This window comes from Panthera tigris, chromosome B3, assembly GCF_018350195.1.
Source record: "Panthera tigris isolate Pti1 chromosome B3, P.tigris_Pti1_mat1.1, whole genome shotgun sequence".
In the NCBI taxonomy this organism is placed as follows: Eukaryota; Metazoa; Chordata; class Mammalia; order Carnivora; family Felidae; genus Panthera; species Panthera tigris.
Genome location: NC_056665.1, coordinates 106,491,233 through 106,509,936, shown reverse-complemented (window position 1 = coordinate 106,509,936; position 18,704 = coordinate 106,491,233). Strand labels below are relative to the sequence as shown.

At 40.5% G+C, this 18,704-nt stretch overlaps 1 protein-coding gene across 3 annotated transcripts in view; it reads right to left on the bottom strand.

Annotated features, from left to right (window-relative positions):
* Nucleotides 1-17,310, bottom strand: part of PPM1A (protein phosphatase, Mg2+/Mn2+ dependent 1A) — a 49,140-nt gene extending 31,830 nt beyond the window's left edge. Inside the window, exons 1-2 of one of the 3 annotated variants that reach the window (XM_042989823.1) lie at nucleotides 16,991-17,310; nucleotides 15,395-15,484 (exon numbers count right to left, since the gene is read on the bottom strand). In XM_042989823.1, the coding sequence (XP_042845757.1) occupies nucleotides 15,395-15,484; nucleotides 16,991-17,282 (382 nt within the window). In that variant the 5' untranslated portion in view covers nucleotides 17,283-17,310. Of the gene's footprint in view, nucleotides 1-13,483; nucleotides 13,560-15,394; nucleotides 15,485-16,990 lie in introns of those variants that run through there. The other 2 variants (XM_042989824.1, XM_042989825.1) reach the window with 2 other exon arrangements.
* Nucleotides 17,311-18,704: the final 1,394 nt, after the last annotated feature.

Sequence of the window (18,704 nt, the reverse complement as noted above, 5' to 3'; positions counted from 1 at the left end):
ATAATGAATCTCAATTGTTCTAAAGAAACTATCTTCATCACCTGCTCCTTTAAAAAGTTATATACAAATACAGTACGCAATATTTTTTTTGAGAGAGAGAGTGGGAACAAGCACGAGTTGGGGAAGGGCAGAGAGAGGAGAGGGAAAGAGAGAATCCTAAGCAGGCTCGACACCCAGCATGGAGCCTGATGCAGGGCTGGATCTCACCACTGTGAGATCATGACCTGAGTGGAAATCAAGAGTTGGATGCTTAACCGACTGAGCCACCCAAGCACCCTGGCAGTATTTCTGATAAGGAACTGAATATAGGGTTTTAAATATGTCATCCAAAATGTAAAATACACGCACAAACAGTTCCCATCAGTTTTGTACTCCCCTCCTCCCAAATTTTGACTTTGCTTATTACAGGAATTTACTCCTTTAACACTTGATGTAGGACTGTGGCTCTTTGGGGGCACTTTTAGCAAATGCTCTTAAAATCCTACTGACAATTCTAATCCAACCAGAAGGCCTCTGATCTATCAAATCAAATCTTCTTTGGCAGAAGCAACCTCTCAATTAGCATGATTCTGCCCCTCCAATTTGAAATTCTAGGGGGGGACAGTGCCATTTAATTTTCTGTGGAATATCTCTGAACAATAATCCCAAGCTAATAAGGGTTTCCCATGCTGCACTGGTTCAAACCTGAAGATCTTCAAACAACCCCCCAAAAACAAAAAACATACAAACAAACAAAAAAAACCATGACTATAGTTAAGCTTCAAAGTTCCTATACAAAGTTCTGGAAAGAAAATATATGAAGGGCATTAAATCTCATCAGAAAATGGAATTATCATTTGTGTCTCACTGACATTATGACTAAAATTCAACATTCAGAACTGAGAACTTAAAAAAATTCTTTTCTTCTACTACATTATAACATCTTTGCCTTTTCTTCCCTCTAGGTGTTATTCTCTCCTACACAGCCTCCAAGTTTTATTCTTGTATCTACAAATTCAGTCTCCTTGCAAACTTTATACCATTTCTGTTCCTGTTCTTACAACCTTGATCACAATCTGTTCTATTTTCCTGTTCTTGCCTTTAATTGTTTCTCATTCTTGGGTTTAGGGGAGTAAGAAGGTAGAGTTCAGGCAAGTCAGCTGCAAGGGGAAACATTTCAGTGAACTCATCAAGACTGAGTTTACAAGGTAGAAGAGAAATGGCTACTACACACACTTCAGGGAAAGCTGACGGGCTACTGAGCAACCCACAGTACTGGAGATGAGGACTAATGGTACATGTTCTTTGAAGTTTTAATACTAGTGAAGAGCCTGATTCTTGGTCTAAATTTGGATACAGTCTTCCAATTACTGAATAATTTTTCCTGGTCAGAGGACAAGGAAACCACCATTATTCAAGCTATAAAAGGAGGCTACATTATTCATCACTGGTTATCTCATAAGATATACAACATGCTTATAAACTGATCAAAAAGTTATCTAAGATTGCATTTATATGAAATATCAAAAAAAATCTATAGAGACAAGAAAGTAGATGAGTGGTTGACAAGGGCTGGAGGAGAGGAGAATGGGGAGTGACTGCTAATGAGTATAAAGTTTCTGTGGGGGAGATATAAATGTGCTAAAATTAAATTGTGGTTAATGGTTGCACAATTCTGCGAATACGCTAAAAACTACTGAGATACAAACTTTAAATGGGTCAATTTTATGCTATGTGAGTTATATCTCAATAAAGCCATTTAAAAAGATGGTCTTACACGGTTTTCTGTATATTTTATTTTGCATAAAAAGATTATTATTTTTATTTTTTTCCAAGTTTATTTATTTATTTTTGAAAGCAGGGGAGAGAACGAGTGGGGGGAGGGACAAAGAAATGGGGAGAGAGAGAATCCCAAGCAGGCTCTGAGCTGTCAGGGCAGAACCGGATGTGGGGCTCATCTCACAAACCCTGAGACCTTGACCTGAGCCAAAATCAAGAGTCCAGCGCTTAACTGACTGAGCAATGCAGGTGTTCCTGCATTAAAAGATTTTTAAAGATGACTATAGATTATATGGGACAACATGGAAAATACTACATTAAATTTTTTCAAAGATTATCTGAAAACTTCCTTGGCTGCCCAATATTTCATCTTACAGCTTCAATTAAATATTGACTTCACTCTTAGATTTAAATATTTCTTCCAAAAAACCAAATTTCATCCAAAGGAATTATAATGCAAAAAGACTGTTACAGAGTTAAATAATACCTAAATTTAAATGTCCTAAATTAAAACCTTAAAAATGAAATTTCAAAAAGCAAACCAAAAGTGACCAAGCAAACCAAGCAAAATAAGTCAAATACAGCTCTTCTATGCTAAATAGCATTTCCATGAAGTCCATGACACAGGTCATTTTTTTCCGACCAAAAATTATTCAAAAATAATCAGTCTTCGCTGAATTAGGGAAAAATATACAACTACCTTGGGGGTGCCTGGGTGGCTGAGTTGGTTAAGTGTCTGACTCTAGATTTTGGCTCAGGTCATGATCTCATGGTCCGAGATCTAGCCCCATGTCAGGCTCTGCACTGAGCAGGGAAACTATTTGGGATTCTCTCTCACCTTCTGCCCCTCCCTTGCTAATGCACACACGTGCTCAATGGCTCTCTCCCTATCAAAATAAATAAATAAACTTAAAGAAAAATGTACAACTACCCAAACCATAGTTACTTTGTGCAGGTTATGAGCAGCAGTCTCAATTTCACATGGTATGTGCAAGTCAGAGCTTGTTGCTTTTGATGTTTCCTCCATGTTTTCTCACAATTTATTTACTTTATTTTTAAATTTTTATTTATTTATGGGGGGGGGGGGTGGAGAGCAAGGTGCAGGGGGAGAAAAAGAATCCCAAGCAGGCTCCATGATCCAACGTGGGGCTCGATCCCAGGACCCTGGGATCGTGACCTGAGCTGTAATCAAGAGTCAGTTGCTCAACCCAGTGAGCCATTCAGGTGCCCCATATTTCATGATTTTTTAATGTGTCAGTATCTTCTAGACATGTGCTGTGATATGAACTACATGCTCCATAAGGTAGTCTTACTAAACTTCTAGGTATGTACTAGCAGTACATACAAAGGTATGTACTGCATAATTTTTAAAAGTAAACTTTAGAAGTACATAATTACCTGAAAAATATCTAAGCTCAATTTAGTTTGAGGTTTCTAGTGACTATAAACATTAGATACTGACCTATTTTCACTAACAGCTATAGTATGAGCAAAACATTGAAAAGATGTGGAAAACATGGAGCTATTTAAAGTTTTCTAAGAATGTTCTATAGTATTCACAATTTCAATTTGCCTCATCTGTCAACTATTTCAAATTTCTCAGTTTTGAATAACTGTCTACAGAAGTGGATTCAATTTCCAGTCTGTTATTTTTTAATCCTTGCATATTTGAGGATTCAGACTCAGACTGACCTAGAAAATAACTGACTCCCTTAGCCAATCCATCCTTTTTCCTTTTGCTTAAAATAAACAAACCCCCGTGTGACTGAGCATTTATATGTTTGCTGATAACCTGAAAGAAGTGGAAATAAAACTTACTAAATATTTAAGACAATGAAAGATTTATTGTCTTAACAATATGTAGCAATTCTAAATATTTTACACAAAATACAGAAAAGAGGACCAAAAAATATTTGCCTCTAAGAGAAAGACTTCGGTCCATACATTTCAAAACAGATTCATTCACTGAGTCCACAAGTTTTGATGAGATGTTTTGTGTATGGAAAAGGGTGTTGGGGAAGAGAAAACATTTGTTTTTTTTTAAGTGAAGATTCTATCTTTCTAAGAGCTTAAAAAAAATATATATCCAACTACCTCCTATACTTGATTAGCCACACCTCAAATGACATGACCTAAAGTGAATTTTTCAATGCCCTGCCACTTCTCCTACTCAGTTCCCTGTCTCAGGAAATAGATCTACCATTAGTCATAAGCTCACAGAATCCTGTATTCTACCCTTATCATAGCACAGAAGACCCTGTGAATTCTCACTCATTTTAGATTGTAAGATCCATGAGGGAAGGGATTATGTCTTTTTTATTCATAGTACGTTGCATACAGTCAGACACTTGTTTAATATGTAGGACAAAGGAGTGACAGCCATTATCATGACTTCTCTCTTGTCAACAGAATTAGGAATTCTTTTCTACCCAGGAAAGGTATTCCCGGACGATGACCTCTGCAAACAAACTATACCCTACCATTTCCATCTTGTTATTCTACAAAATGCATAATCTAATTTTTAAAATCTCTATAGAAATTTAATTGATTTCTAGTAAGAAAATATTGGACCCTAAAACAAATGTGCAGCCTATTAATCAAAAATCTGATTTTCAGATTAGTGTTCATTAATGACTTTTAAAAGTTTCTTGACATCATTAGTTACATACTCTTATTGTTGAAAAATGCCACAGAACATATACCAGAGGAAACAAAAGAGAAAGATGTAGTTTTGACTGTAAGTTAGAGCCTATACAGTCTCTTTCCCTGTGCTATTTATCTGCTCAATCAATAGTCATGAATGGGTAAAATTTTAAAAGTCTTTTCTATATGAGAAGCAAAGTATAAGGTAATTAAAAAAAATTTTTTTAATGTTTATTTTTGAGAAAGAGAGAGAGACAGAGCATGAATGGGGGAGGGTCAGAGAGAGAGGGAGACACAGAATCTGAAGCAGGCTCCAGGCTCTGAGCTGTCAGCACAGAGCCCGATGCGGGGCTCGAACTCGCGGACCGTGATATCATGACCTGAGCCGAAGTAGGATGCTTAACCGACTGAGCCACCCAGGCACCCCAAGTACAAGGTAATTTAGACACAAAGGAATAATTTCTGAGAGCTAAGAAATCCACTTTCAATGTATTTTAGACAAAAGTATCTTTAACTTAGTCTGGGAGTTTTACTGTATAAAATGAATTAATCTCATTTGCACTTAAGGAGCTCCTTATTCTATTGACTATAGCACACCATTACACTAGATCACACTAGACCGCTGACTAGTAGAAGTACTTACTTATACTATCAGGAAGCATTTACATAGATAGAGAAAAATGAAGATGACAGATATGGAGTAATTAATACAGGGTTAAGTTGTGGGTTGACAGCAAAACAAAATCTGCTATTTCTAAGATCAGCCCCTAACATCCCAAACAGGCTTACACACTCTCAGCAAGGATAATAACTACTGTTTTAAATAGTGAAAATTTTATTTACTATCTATTTACATTCTAAAGCATAATGGCATACTGCAAAGATGTTTTTCTAAAGCCTGGTAAGCAATCTGTAAACAGTTGTAAACCTTGTAAACAATCCTGTTTGCAAAACAAGAGAAGAACCAATATATAGCCACTCATTGCTTACCCTTAATATTTTCATTTCTGAAATTTGGTAACAAAGGTAAGTAAGCAAGTTGCATCTCCTATAGATATAATGTCAAATTAGATGCACTTTTCTACCACTCACACTAAAGAAAAGGAGCAATACTTAAAAAACAAAAACAAACAAACAAAAAAAGCCAAGGCCTTTATTCAGTCAGTAATGAATTACATTCTTAGAAACACCAGAATAGTTCTTGAATAACATATTAAGAGAAATAATTAAGCTACATATAGCATGACTCAAAACACACAAAAAAACCCATTTATCTATCTACATCCCTGCCTGAGATAGTCATAACACACATTTGAATAAAAAGAACGAGCCTAAATTTAAAATGGATTGTATGTGACCTATGCTCTCATAATTTGCTATATTTCTGGCTCACAATCAATTTTCTTTGTCATGTGTTCATCAGAAAGTAAGCAAGGAGACTACAAGGATTAATCCAATATTGAACATCTACTTAAAACAAATGAAACCTGGTCCTTGCTTTCAAAGATTTATTTTTAAAAAATCTTAATAATGAAATATTCCATTTATAGTATAACTTTTACTGTAAGCCCAATTAGGTAGCTTGTGCTTAAGACTATATTCTTCTTAAATTCACTAAGAATTTCATTTGAATAAAGGAATGATGAAATCATGTCAGTGGGTTGCAAAGTAGTGAACATAAGTAAGGTAAAATTGCATGTGGCTTGTGGTACCAGTTATATTATGCCTTTATCTTATATTCTTTTTATATAACAAAGTTTAATAGTTCTTGGTAAAAAGCTCCTTTTTTAAAAAAAGATTTTATTTTTAAGTAATCTTCACATCCAACAGTGGGGCTCAAACTCACAATCCAGACATCAAAGGTCACATACTCCATGGACGTGAGCCAGCCAGTGGCCCAAGTACTTGGTAAAAAGCTCTAAAGAGAGCTGACATGATGTGACATATGACACTATACTTTTCAAATTTAGTGTACACGTCTACCTCAGATCCCAGCTCAATCACAAGGTCCACTCACTGAGTATGATGGAAATGTAGTTATAAGCTTCAAAATCAAATACTTTCTTTGTATCTATTTATTTAGAGAGAAAAAGAGAGAGCGCGTGCATGAGCAGGGGAAGAGCAGATAGAGAAGGAAAGAGAGAATCCCAAGCAGGCTCAGCACTGTTAGTGCAGAGCCCGATGTGGGGCTCGATCCCGCGAACTGTGAGATCATGACCTGAGCTGAAATCAAGAGTTGGATGCTTAATGAGGGCACGTAGGTGGCTCAGTTGGTTAAACATCTGACTTCAGCTCAGGTCATGATCTCACAGCTTGTGAGTTCGAGCCCCACGTCGGGCTGTGTGCTGACAGCCTGGAGCCAGGAGCCTGTTTCAGGTTCTGTTTCTCCCTCTCTCTGCCTCTCCTCCCCCACTCCCCCCGCAACGCTGTCTCTCTCTCAAAAATAAATGAACGTCAAAAAAAAATTTTTTTTTTTAAGAACTGGATGCTTAACCGACTGAGCCGCTCAGGCACCCCAGTATAATCAAAGATTTTCTAAACCATCACAACTGCCAACAATTTCTTTTAGCAGAAGCAATAAAACTGCATATATATAACAACTATGAGAAGTCCAAGGACATGTGTTTAGCTTCTGTTACTAGCTGTGAAACTGAACAAGTAACTTAACCTGTCTCAATTTCCTCATCTGTTAAGATACAACTAACAGTAGTATCTACCTCATATACAGAAATATGAAGATTTAATGAGATAGTAATTAAAAATTTTCTATGATAATGCCTGGCATACTGCCCAATATTAGCTATCATTGTTAGTAGCTAATGTTAAAGCTAGAAAAACCTAAAAGGTACACAAAGAATCAAATTTATGATTCTGGTCTCATTAGTATCATACCTCAATAAAGGAGTCTAAGCAGCCACAGACTGTCTATATAAAATTATTCATTTTAAAATTCAATAAAGGAAATTTTACTGTGCATTTTTCAAATACTGGAAATAGTTTAACAGTTTGATATGGTTTAAAGTTCAGCTTTAAGGTTCATATGAACAGACTATTCATAATGTTAGACATTTATTTTGGTTTAAATTAAATCAGTTGAGTTATCTCCCATCTTTAACTAATACATCATCTAATTACTGTGATTCCACCACTCCGGTTAAAAGGTTGCCTAGGTCATAATATCTGCAAATATAACTCTGGAAAGAGATGCAAGATTATGAATGTCCTATTAACCCTTAACTGGAAATTAAAATGAAACCATTAGGTCTAGAATCAATCAACCTAATTTTCTACACCAACGTAAGAACTCTCCCACATTTCTGATTTGTATGATCTTCACACTTAAATATCCAGGTTCAATGAAAATAATACATAGGAAGAAAAGCAGCAATGTCCACTACTTGAAAGCTCTTAACTTTTTCCACCACCTCCAAAGCAATCACTCCCACTCTCAGGTAGATTGTGCCTAATATTTACAAAATATCTGAGTATCTACTATCCACAAGGTCCTGTGGTAGGCCTCAGGGATAATAAAAAGCTATTGTATTTTCCCCGTCAGAATTTGTAATTAAATTGAACAATTATAATTACAACACAGACACCTAGCAGTATACTATTAAAGCCACACAAATAATACAATAGATACTACTATAGAAGTACAGAGAAATGAGAGATGAAACACTGTGATCAGAGAAGGCTTTGTGGGAGAGGAAATACTAGAAAAGAGCTTTGATACAGAGGAAAGCAAAAGCTGGAAAAGGAAGGGCAAGAATTCCAAGCTACCACTTAGCATGAGTGACAGACAATCCACTGAGAGAAAAGTACAGGGTGTGTTCTAGAGATGGAAAGCGTACCAGTTTGGCTGAAATAGATCAGTCCTGAGGTTCAGTCATGGAAAGTGTCAAAAGCGCAACAAAGATTTCTAAACCTTATTCTGGAGGAAAAGGGAATCACTGAGTATGCTGAGCAAAGAAATAATATGGTGCAAATAGTTTATTAGGACGGGGTTTGTAATGGTTTATAGAATGGGGGAGGGAGATGCAGCACAAGATGAAAGTGGGAAAGACCAGCTGGAGTGCTGAAACCATGGTCTGGGTATGAAGTGACAAGACCTGTAGTATCTCAACACAATTTTTCAACCTTAAAGGACACAGGAGCCACCTGAAAACCTTAATATATTTATGTAAAGACTCCCTATTTTTTTTTTTTTACAAGAACTGGTTAATTAGAATAATTTAGTTTTCTCACTCTCTCACATTTTTTTCCTGTAGCAGTATCTTCTTGCTCATTTCTAATCATAGACTGTAACTCCTCTTCAAAATAGCAACCCTTGTCTTTCCTCACTTACTGATCACTCTAGTCTAAACATTCACGGTTGCTTTATTACTCTTATTCTTTATCCTCTGTTTAACTGTCTATTCCCACCTAACCACTAACTCCAAACCCATGACCTCTCCAGCTTCATATAATCAAATAGATCTAATCATACTCTCTTCCGTTACCTCTTAACTTTTTCACTTTTATAGATATATATAAGTTCTATATGCCTACAATCTTTACAACTTCTTCTAAAGTCTCTACTCAATCTCTTATAGTATGGCTTTCAGATTCACTGCTAAAACTGTGCTCAAAGAATCAGTAAGTCTCTATTCCTGTATCTCAAGATTTCACAAACTCAATAGCAGCTACTATTTATCTAGTACTTTCTTCATGGTAGAAGAAGTCAAGTATTTTACACAATCATCTCATTTAATCTTCAAGAATATCTTATGAGAAAGACTTTTCCATATGACAAATAAAGAAAACTAAGACTTAGAGAAATCAAGTGGCTTGCTCCAAATAACCCCACTAGGAAATTCTACCACCTTCTCCCCTCTAAAGCCTTTAATGTGGTTGTATTGACTGTATGTACATAGAAACATTCCCCTTAATCCTTCATTAAGGACACCAACCATTTGAGAATTTAATATTGATTCCATTCCTCAATCTGAACAATGATAGGTGAAGACATAAAACCGTCTAGCTCTGTTGACTTCTGAAACTTGGGGAATGACAAAATGAATTTAACTTCTGAATGTTTTCAGAAGACACTCTTGTAATGGATGACTTAATCTGAATCATAGTGTTAACATTCAGCTTTTCAATTTTTGATTCCTAGGAACAAGAAGGCTCATTTAATTGGGACAAATTCACTTAGGAAGATTTGGAAAATACTTTTATATCTACATAGTTCTGATTCTGGCATGTTACTTAGATTCTGAGTCTATTTCTTCATTTGTAAAACAGAGATAACATCATATATGTTAGAGGGTTGTGGTGAAAATTAAAGCTTGACAAATAATAAACTATGGCTTTTATTATTCACTTTATCTAGAAGTAGTTTGGTCTCATAGGATTTTAATTTAAATCATACCAGTGACAAAAACTCTAATGACTTTCAATCCAGATCCTACATAAACTGAGTCAATGGATTCCAAATAAACATATTAAGAATTATAAAAGCTCAAGCTCCCTTCTTCATCACACATTCAAGGAATGTTTAAAACATCTCTTATTTTATAAACACATGTATCAATAGTCTACTTTATTAATACACATTAACATCTAGTACTTTTCCCTCAGTCTCTTTAAAAAATTCTAAAGTCTATTAGATTTTAGATAAAGGTACACAGAAGCTCACCTCTCTTAAACCTTTACTTTCTCTAGCTCCTCCTACCTGCCTCAGCAAAAGAAAAGCTAGGTAAAGAGATTATCTAGGTAGTATATAGATAGTAGCTAGGACTTGCAAAGGTCAAAATCATCAAGGAATATATTCTGGAGACTCAATCAAATACAAAATCTTTACTCATGTAATATGAAGTACATTAGAAAGAGCAAAAGAAGAATACAATCAACCTTTTGATTTTTATATCATTTAACCCAAGCTCCTTTCATATTAGGGCAGTTCGTCATCCCAGATAGAAATTCACTGAATTTCTTGGTTAATAATGCAATAATAGATGAAGCAACTGAATTTTAAAAATTTTGCCACCAACATTATTTGAAATGTAAGAACACATTCTGGCATAAAATTACTACCCAAGGTACAAGAAGAAACAAACTTTTGCCCAGTTGCCTCACACCTTCCCTTCACCCATCGTCCACATATTTCACAGGGCCACACCTTGTTTTATCTTCTTGCTTAACTCTTATAGGACTCCACTTGAGCCAATTTTCTTACATGGCTGCCTCACTTCTCTGATCTAAGGATGGAAAGTAATCAGTACCACTCAGAGGCAGGTGCTCAGGCAAGAGTTCGATAATCATGGGGGGGGGGGGAGAAGGAGGAGGAGGGGGATCATCAAAATATCACCCTATAATTAATTATTTCTACATGATCATAGACTTACACCTTAAGAAATTAATCCAGCTCTCATGCGTGAGCACTTCAAGGATAATAAGCTCTCTGTGGACATGGCAGTCTTTAAATTATTAAATAAACATTCATAGTTAAACCAGAATCAGCTACACATTCTGTTGGCCATTATACAGTCTAGGCATAATGTGAACAAATTCAAAGACTGTAAGTTTTTGGTAACTGTTTAGCAATGTTTACAATGTGACAACATGATGTTGCTATAGATTCCTTTGAAAAAAAGTTAGGTATTAGGAAACAAATTTTCACACAAAGGTTTATTAACAAGTCAAGATAGCAAGACCCAGCCTGAACCCACAGAAAGATATAATGTGTTCTTATAATGCCCTTCACATCAAACTACCCAGGGTCCTGTGCTTGTTCAAGCCTATAGTCTCAACCACCCTGTCTCCAACCTAAGAGTTCTTCCTTCCTCTTTCTCCTAAGAGTTTTTCTAGACTTCCCAATCCCAACAGAAAAATCAATAAAGCCTACCTACAGGACTATCTTCCCTAAAGAAGAATCACAAATTTAAAATTCTTTTAATTAAGACACTTATTTCTAAGTAACACACATCTTTAGAACACTGAAACATCTAAATGCCTGGTATGGTCAAGGCATACTGAATAGACAATGTTAACAGAATAAAAAAATTTAACAACTGGGCATGCATTTGACAATACGGTATACCACTTTAGCTTTACCAATATGCAAAAGCTGAGACTCAAAAGGTTAAAGGATTTGTCCATGGACACAGGTATTTTGGAGCACAGCCATGACTAAACATTTCTTATCTCCCAGCGCAGTGTTCCCTTCAACAGGTTATATTGTAATTATGATCATCACTTCAGCCCTCCAATCTAAAATATAAAAAAATACAACCTGTGTTTTAAAAAAGAATGTGAAAACAAATTTATGTAAATTTCCACCAAAAAAGAAATTTTGATGACGCCAGCATTTAACACAGTTATTTCTCAAATACAATCTGAGACAGCTAGCTAAACCTTACTGGTCTTAATATACCCCTCCCATAATAAAATTACTTCACTGAGGTGAAAAATGTTTGAGGATATCCAATCAAAAATGTCTTAAGCAACTTCCATGTGAAGTTCTCATTAATGGCTGCAACTTGCAACTTAAAAGTAATCATCCCTACATGACTGAATGTTTATTCAGATATATGTGAGTTATACATAAGAACAGAACTACAACACGAGGCCAGGGATGTGACTTTAGGCTTCAATTTTTTGACAAAAGAAACATTAAATCAAAGGTAACATCTAGGATTAGAAAATAGGCAGTGGGGTGGGTCACCATCCCTCTAATCAGTTTTCTACTCTGTAAAGAGTTACAGAAATGCAGTATTTGTAAAAGGCCCAATATGTTAAAAAGATAAAAGCTGTTAAAGTGAAGTTGTTCCAATTAGAGAGGAATTGGGGAGTAAGCCCCGTTGGACTCCTGTGAGCTCTGGAACTCAGAAGGCTCAGCAGAGCACAGTTTAAATAAATAAATCCTCTGACTCTTCAGAGCTCTTTGCATCTTTAAAAAAAAAAAAAAAAGTGGTTGTGTTTAAAATCCCAACGTGCGAGTTTGAAAAGATTAAGCCTTTTTCCTCAGAACCATTTTTTTAATTTCGAATTTCTAATACCTATATCCCATTGATTTTTACACCTCCCATTACTCTTCCAATCACTTCTTACAGTTCATTCGGCTCATTATTCCAATTAGCAGAAAATTCAGTGGGGAGGGCAGGGGCGGCACAGATTTCTTTGGACAACTTAAGAACGACCTTTGTGGATTTGTAAGTCCCATGCGGTGCTTGAGAAGAGAGAAGGAAAAAGACCTCAGGTGGGTGATGAAATGTTCAAAACGTATCTAAACTGCGGTTGCTAAAAGGCTCTCCACAGTCAGCTGTCTTTCAAGAAAATATTTAAAATCTACAGGCAGAACAGAACCATACCTCAACCATCAAACTCTGACGTTAAGAACTTTTACCAATTTACACAGTTAAAAATACGAGAAGAAATCAGTGTGATTTACTCCAATGCATTTGTTCGATGCCTTAATAATGAATGAACTGGAGGCATCACAGACTGGAGTTCAGAAAGAGCCTCACTCTCAGCTCAGCCCCCCTATAAACCTGAAGCAAACCGTCCAGAATTTGGTGCCTCGAGGCTAAGTCCGGTCCAGAGGAAGCCAACCCCCTTCTTTCTCCCGGCCTCCCTCCCAGGGGTTGGAGCCCTGGGCGGCCCGGCGGGCAGGGGCGGGGGGGGGGGGGGGGGGGAGGGGGCGGGCGCGCCGCGACGCCCCACTCCTCGCCCCGGAAAAAAAGTTCCGCCCGCCGCTCTCGAGCCAGGATGGCCTGCGGCCCTCGCCCGCGTCGCGGCTACGAACACCCGCCCGGCCTCGGCGGCGGGAGGGTCGCGCCCCCTCCCCGCGCCGCCGCCACCAACACTCCGCCCCCGCCTCCCTGCCGCCACCGCCCTCGCGGAGCGTTAACCCCTCGCCGCCCGCCGCCCGGCTTCGGGGAGGAGGCCGGGCCAGGGGGTGGAGTTGTCGTGTCTCCTCCCGGGAGCGCCCGGGCAGACGCCCGGCTTGTTTACAGGCCCCAGGCCCAGGCCTGGCCGCCACCGCCGCCGCGCAGGCCCGCGCCGTCCGCCCGCCCGCCCTCGGCCCAAGCGTCGCGCTTACCCGGAGCAGCCGCGGGCGGGCAGGTCCCTGGTCGGCCAAGGCAGCGGCGGCGACGGCGGCCGGGGAGGGGGCTGGAAGGGGGTCACCGCGGCGGCCGCCGGCCAGGTCAGGCCGGGGAGGGGGCGGAGGAGGGGAGGAGCCGGGCTGCGTCCGGGCCCCCGGCTCTCGGCGCCCTCGCGACTCAGATCATCCGGGCGTTGGAGCGGGAGGCGGAGAGCGGGTCCCGGAGGAGGAGGAGGAAGAGCCAAAGATTCATCGCTTTCGCGCCCCACCTGCCTGGCGCCCCCCCACCCCCCCTCCCCAACCACCCGTTCTGGCGCTGCAGCCGCCCGAGCACCCGAAGCTGCGGGCCGGGCCGGCGCCGAGACCACTGCTCCCTCGCTCCCGCGCGCGCTCCCGTCCCTAGCGCCGCCGCCACCGCCGCCTCGAGCGCGTCCCCGCGCAGGCGCGCTCACGACGGCGCCGTGCGGCCCCTCCCCGACTCCTCTGTCAGCCCCGCCCCGGCGGCTCAGCGGCCGCTACAGCTGCGGCGCGGCGGAGCAGCTGGAGAGACCCGGATGTCGTTGGGCAGGAACTGCGGCGAGGGCCGGCAGGCGGGGGAGGGGCGGCCGCAGATGACATCACTGCCCTACCCTGCTTCTCTCGCCGCAGCCCCCTCGCGGCCAGGGCCCCAGGCGAAGGCCGAACGGAGCATCCGAATGCCGGATCAGAACCGGCACTGGGGTCGTTATGCCCCCGGCGTTGGGGGCTGGACAGAGTGTGTGAGTGTAAGGCGCCCCGGCCGTCGAGAGCTTCTCCAAGCCCGACAGTCTGTCCAGCCGGGACTCGGGAAGCTCCCCCTTAGGGCGTCGGCTCCTCCCGCCCCGGCGCTTCCACTTGTCTTAAATACACACCCCACTCCCTGCAGAGACGCCGTTCTCTGAGCACCGAGGACCACCTCTTTCCGGCGCAGTCGCGGCCTGGTTGCCGCCTCGCTGCTGTGGTTTAAACGCACTGTTGGATACAGGCTGCGGCCAGACCCCCTCCCCCTGGGCTCTAAGCCACCCTCACCAGTGACCCTGGGAGCCCCACGCAGGTGCTTCTGCTACAACACACCTCGAGTCCCGAAGGGCAGCAACACCCTACAACCACCCATTCACACGCGAATGCAACCGATACACGGGGCACATGCTCTGAGTTTCTGGCAGGTTTTGCATCTGTAGGTCATCAGATTCCACATTGTATTTATTTGCACATGTTAGACAGTCACGTGATTCTGTCACAGGGGACCTCCTACGACCTCCAGCGAGGTTTAAGGAACTAAAGATTTTTCAAAATCTGGAGGATAATCAGAAACGTAACAGCTGTTTCTGTTAAGAGTTAGAGATCAACTGAACCTAATTGAAACTGCACATGCAGGCGGCCACAATCCAGTTTAGCTAGCTGGCCTACGGAAAACCGACCCACGCTGTTTGCAGACGCCGGGATAGAATGACAAACCCTAGGCGGCCAATGAATCAGAACTGGGAGCAGTACATCACCAGCACGAGTTCCCATTGGCTGGGGTGCCTTTCCCTTTCTTGTCAGAGGCTTAACCTGTTCAGGGATTTGACCTATACCACATTTGCTGAAAGAGAAGTTTAAAAGCAAGATCCGCGTTTTTAAAAGATGCTCTTGTATATACAAAGAAAAACCAAATAGTTCAGTGTAGGAGGCAGGTACTTTAAAAAGAACACCTGAAAATATTAACCAAATTGTGTTCTGGCCAATAAAAAGGTTAGTAGGTGATGAGTCCTATCCGTTTTTATCTGAGGAACTCACTGTAGCAATTTTTACATTGCTGCTTACTATCTCCTAAAACCACTTTGCCCCACACCTCCTAGATCAAAAAGCAATCTATTTTTTCTTTTTGTCATTCAACGAACACTTAGCTGTTTTTGAAGCTGTGAAAGGCATTTCCAATTTTTTCTACATGACTTTTTTTGAGGAAGTTTCTGTTCCTTTCACGTTTAGGCCTGGAACCTGACAACAGGATAAAACAGTATCACCAAATAGTCCCTGGGAGGCCCATTCTTCAAGGAACCCAAAAGTCACTCTACCCAATATCTATGGTGTTCGAATTTCTTAGAATAAGATGACAATGGATCTTTTCCAGGTATACAACGTGAAAATAAAATTCACTTATGCATTTGGTCCCAGTATCATCTGAGGACACATTTCCTAATTGCTTCTCCATACACTTGCCAAAAAAAAAAAAAAAAAAAAAGGAAATTAGATCAAAGATCTTTGAAACTGTTCTGTATTGAAATCCTTAATACTTCAGACAAGTAACAGCATGATTTGCATGCTAGTGGACTCATTACCATTCTGAAACTGAAAAGCCCATGTGGCAACCACCATTTGAAGTGCCGTTGGAAAACAAATTTTCTTATTCATAAGGCAGAGCCCGGACAGCCAATGGCAGTAGTGGACCACAGTGAACTTGAAGGGCTTTCCTATCTTTCTGCTTCCTTCGTTCAGGCTCCCATATCTTTCTTCTCTCTGTTCTACACTTGGAGGAGAATCTGGGTCAATTATAGCAGAAGAGGCAGAAAAATAGAAAATATGAGCATAAAGAGATTTTGAAGAAGGCTGCACAGTGTACCACAGACTGCTGATAAAGTTGTACCTTCCTACTATTTCTTATTTCTGGATACAGCCTGCAGGGACATTTTGGTATGAACTAGGAAACTCATGGTTTATAAGCTAACATTTTAAAGTTTGGAACAAAGATATCTTAGTATTGTCTGAATAAATATGCTCGATCTTATAATATCCCCCTCCTTATTATTATTATACTAAATATTATGTTTCCTAAATATGCTATGGGCAAAACCCAACTATTTAGAAGGGAGGAAAGGACATTGAAAAAAGAGAGTTAAAAGTTTTCTTTTTGTTTGAACTACAAGGCTTTGCTTGGGCCTCCTACACAAATTTGGGATGTTCATAGTGAGTTTCTGTGAAACATCAGTGAGCATATATTCCCATAATTGTTTTTTAGTAATTTTTATAGGTACAACACAATCCTACTCTGCGTCAGAAATCTGTTTACATTACAATTACCAAAGAGGAAGGTTTTCTGAAAGATTGGCTTTCAAGTCCTGAATTTAACTGTATGTGATTGGCCTAGTAATTGGGAGGCATGCGGTGAGGATGGGGGTGGGGGCCGAGGTGAGGAGTCTGAAGCTCAATCTGGTTAACAATAACACTCTCTCTTCTTTCCCTCCACAATCGTAATTTAAAGTGAAGGTTAAATCACTTGTTCCCAAATTACTATTGTGAATCCACCCAGGAGAGTCACCCATGAGACATCCTGGCTTGGGCCTCTCAAAATAAGGGTCGCCCTTTAAGTGACCCCTCTAGGAAGCACCTGAGAATTCCCCTCGCCTCAGCCATCCATCCTTTCCCACTGAAGTCAGTCACTCACTTCTCAAGAGTCACAAAGTCGAGCAGAATGAGATCCAACTCTTCCTCCTCCACCTTCATTACCTGTTCCGTGTTTCTTTCTCACATATATCCTCTTCATATGTCTTCCTCTTCTCTCTTTTCTCATCACTCTTCTCCCTTTCTTCTGTTCTTTTTTGATCCCCTTTGCCCTTCTTTTCCCCATTCTTCTCTTCTCACTTTTTCTTATCTTAGCCCAAATTACAGCCTCTGCTACGCACTTCCTCCTGAAGCAGTACAAATCGGTGGATAGAGCCCCTAAACTAATTTTGTTGGTGGGGGGTGTACCCCCCACCCTGGTCCTATTTTCTCCATCGTCCCCCTCCCCTTGCACCATGTCAAGTCATGAAACACTTAGGTCTTTAAAGGACTGTCACAGAATGAGAAGGATTAGAGAATCCTGCCCTGTGTGACATCACTGAGGCAGCTCCATTAGGGTGGAGCAGACTGGAGCCAGCAGTCTTGTGTTGCCACTGTGACTCCTCCTAGGCCTTTTGAGGGAAGTGCAGGCCACCATGAACACCACAGGCCAAGCCTTGGAGAGTCTTTAGAGGAGGCTATCACCTCCAGAGAACTGTATATGGCCACAGCTCCACAACATTGGTGTGGATCCTTTCAGACAAATTCATTTGTTCAACAGATAGTTATGGTATGCTAGGCTGGAAGTAGATAAGGATATGAATGGGCAAAGTCCTAGCCCTCAAAGATCTGATATTATAATCAGGGATATAGACACAAAAGCAAACAAATAAGGAAATTAAGATTGTGATCAGTGCTATGAAGAAAACAGATTGGGGAGATGATTTGAAACAGGTCTTCAGAGAAGACCTTTGTAAGAAGGTAGCATTTGAGCTAAAGGATGAGGAGGAGTTAACTTTGCAAAGAATCAAGGGAAAGCTTTCTTGGCAGAGGGGTCAGCATAGGCAAAGGGCCTGATGTGGGAAGACTCTGGCAGAAAAGTTGTCTACAGGCCAAAGAGAAGTTCAGCAAGCGTAAGGTATACATTTTTTAAAAAGGCAATCAAGTTTAGAATTTCAACTTGGGATATTTGGGATACTTAATCAAATTCACGTAGAAACCACCTTCAGCAGAGGGGCATGACCCATACAAAATAACTTAGTGAATTTGTGTGGCCCCAAAAGGAAAGCAGCTTGAAAAATCAAAATTACAAAATCAAAAGATCTTTATTCAATAATTAAAAATAAGAAGCATTCTATACCCCCAGGGAGAGATCCCCTCAGACAATCCAACAACAGCTAGAAATGAGTAAAAAGAATCTCTTTTCTCCCAATATAGATAGCTACTCTCAGTAAGTGAAGACTAGCAAAAATTTGGACTTCTCAGAAACAGTTTTTCTGGGTTTACTGTCTATGGTAGGCATTATAGAGGATCTCAAACCATATCTTTGAAAGCTGCAACACATTTTGCATCCTTTTTTTTTTTTTTTCATGTTTATTTTTGAGAGAACACACATGCGAGCAGAGAGAATCCCGAGCAGGATCTCTACACTGTCAGCACAGAGGCTGATGTGGGGGGTTGAACTCACAAACCATGAGATCATGACCTAAGCCAAAATTAAGAGTCAGATGCATAACCATCTGAGCCACCAAGGTGCCCCCCTCCCTCCATTTTGTATCCTTACTGATGGTGGCCTGGTTGAACACCAGTGATGAAATGACAAGCATAATAAAGACTTTTTTCTGTATCTGGCTCTGCAGTTTTCAAAGCACTCTCACTTAGACCAACCAGTTTAATCCTC